The sequence below is a fragment of the Benincasa hispida genome, chromosome 4 (genome assembly GCF_009727055.1).
Source record: "Benincasa hispida cultivar B227 chromosome 4, ASM972705v1, whole genome shotgun sequence".
Classification (NCBI taxonomy): Eukaryota; Viridiplantae; Streptophyta; class Magnoliopsida; order Cucurbitales; family Cucurbitaceae; genus Benincasa; species Benincasa hispida.
In genome coordinates, this window is record NC_052352.1 from 16,139,551 (window position 1) to 16,140,866 (window position 1,316).

At 44.6% G+C, this 1,316-nt stretch overlaps 1 protein-coding gene across 1 annotated transcript; it reads left to right on the forward strand.

Moving 5' to 3' along the window:
• The first annotated feature begins 422 nt into the window (after positions 1 to 422).
• On the forward strand, positions 423 to 1,070 carry LOC120076109. Its single transcript, XM_039029887.1, has one exon. It carries the CDS (start codon positions 423 to 425, stop codon positions 1,068 to 1,070), a length of 648 nt encoding a protein of 215 aa, XP_038885815.1.
• Positions 1,071 to 1,316: the final 246 nt, after the last annotated feature.

Here is a 1,316-nt window from a genome sequence, read left to right on the forward strand (position 1 = left end):
TAACGGAACTCTCGTCATCACCAGGTACGTCCTACTAATGAAAGTTTCAATGCATATATGAGAACAGTGATGTAGTGCTTTAAATGCATGATTTCTGAGAAAGACCCAGAAATAGCTAGTTAACGTATGAATTTATGATAGGACATAGCACCTATACCTAGAATAAGAAAGACAGTTAGAGAAGAAGTGCAAGCAGAGAGAGCTGAGAGTAACCAGACTGTTCCGGCAGCTTCAAATCCGCCTATGACCTAAATTGATGAAAAGGAAATGGAAGCTAGAATTAGTGAAGCTATTGCAACTTCTCTAATGGGAAAGCTACAGGAGCTGATTCGTAGCATGATGGCAGGACAGACTTGCCAGACTCAGGCTCAGAAGGAACCGGTGCCACCTGAGTAGTTACAACAGACCTGATCGTAGGATAGATGAGGGATTTCCGGAAGTATGACCCTCGCTCCTTTGATGGATTGTTGGGGGACCCCACCAAAGCAGAGATGTGGTTGTCATCTATTGAGACAATATTTCATTTTATGAGGTGCCCGGAAGAGCATAAGCTTCAATGCGCAATTTTCATGTTGACTAGTAATGCGAAAATCTGGTGGCTTTCAGTAGAGAAGATGATTGATACTGGTGGGGAGCTTGCAATCTGGGAGCAGTTCAAGGAGCGCTTTTATGAGAAGTATTTTTTGGCCAACACTCGGTACAACAAGCAGGCGGAATTCTTGAACTTGAAGCAGGGGGTTATATCAGTGGAGAAGTATGAACAGGAATTTGATAAGCTGTCTCGCTTTACTCCTGAACTAGTAGCCACCAAGGCAGCGAGGACAGAGAGATTCATCCAGGACCTGAGGAGTGGACTGCGAGGTATAGTGCATGCCTTGGACCTAAAGACGTATGTTGCGGCACTACGGGCTGCCATAAGGATTGATGTTGACTCCCAAGTGGGAGAGGATTACAGGAGGTCGCTTGGGATTGGGACCTCCGCAGGTCAAAAAATGAAGGCTGAGCCCAGGGCTCTTGAGCATCAGCAGAGGAACCAGAACACAATGAATATTGCACGTCAGTGGGGATAGCAGGGTTCGCAGGTTGTGACTGGCAAGGAGGATAGGCCGATATGTACCACTTGTGGTAAGCGACATTAGGGACGTTGTCTAGATGCCCGTTTGATAACTGTGATCAAAGTCTTATGGCTTTTGGAACAGAATATGTTGACGAAGTCTTTGTTTACAAGAAGATCATAAATTCTACTATAGCGTTCTTAGTTTTATATGTCGATGATATGTAACTCATTGGGAAATGATGTTAGGATATCTTACTGA

Excerpts from the sequence above, each read along its gene's own strand:
- LOC120076109 (XM_039029887.1), top strand. The coding sequence starts at position 423 with ATGAGGGATTTCCGGAAGTATGACCCTCGCTCCTTTGATGGATTGTTG.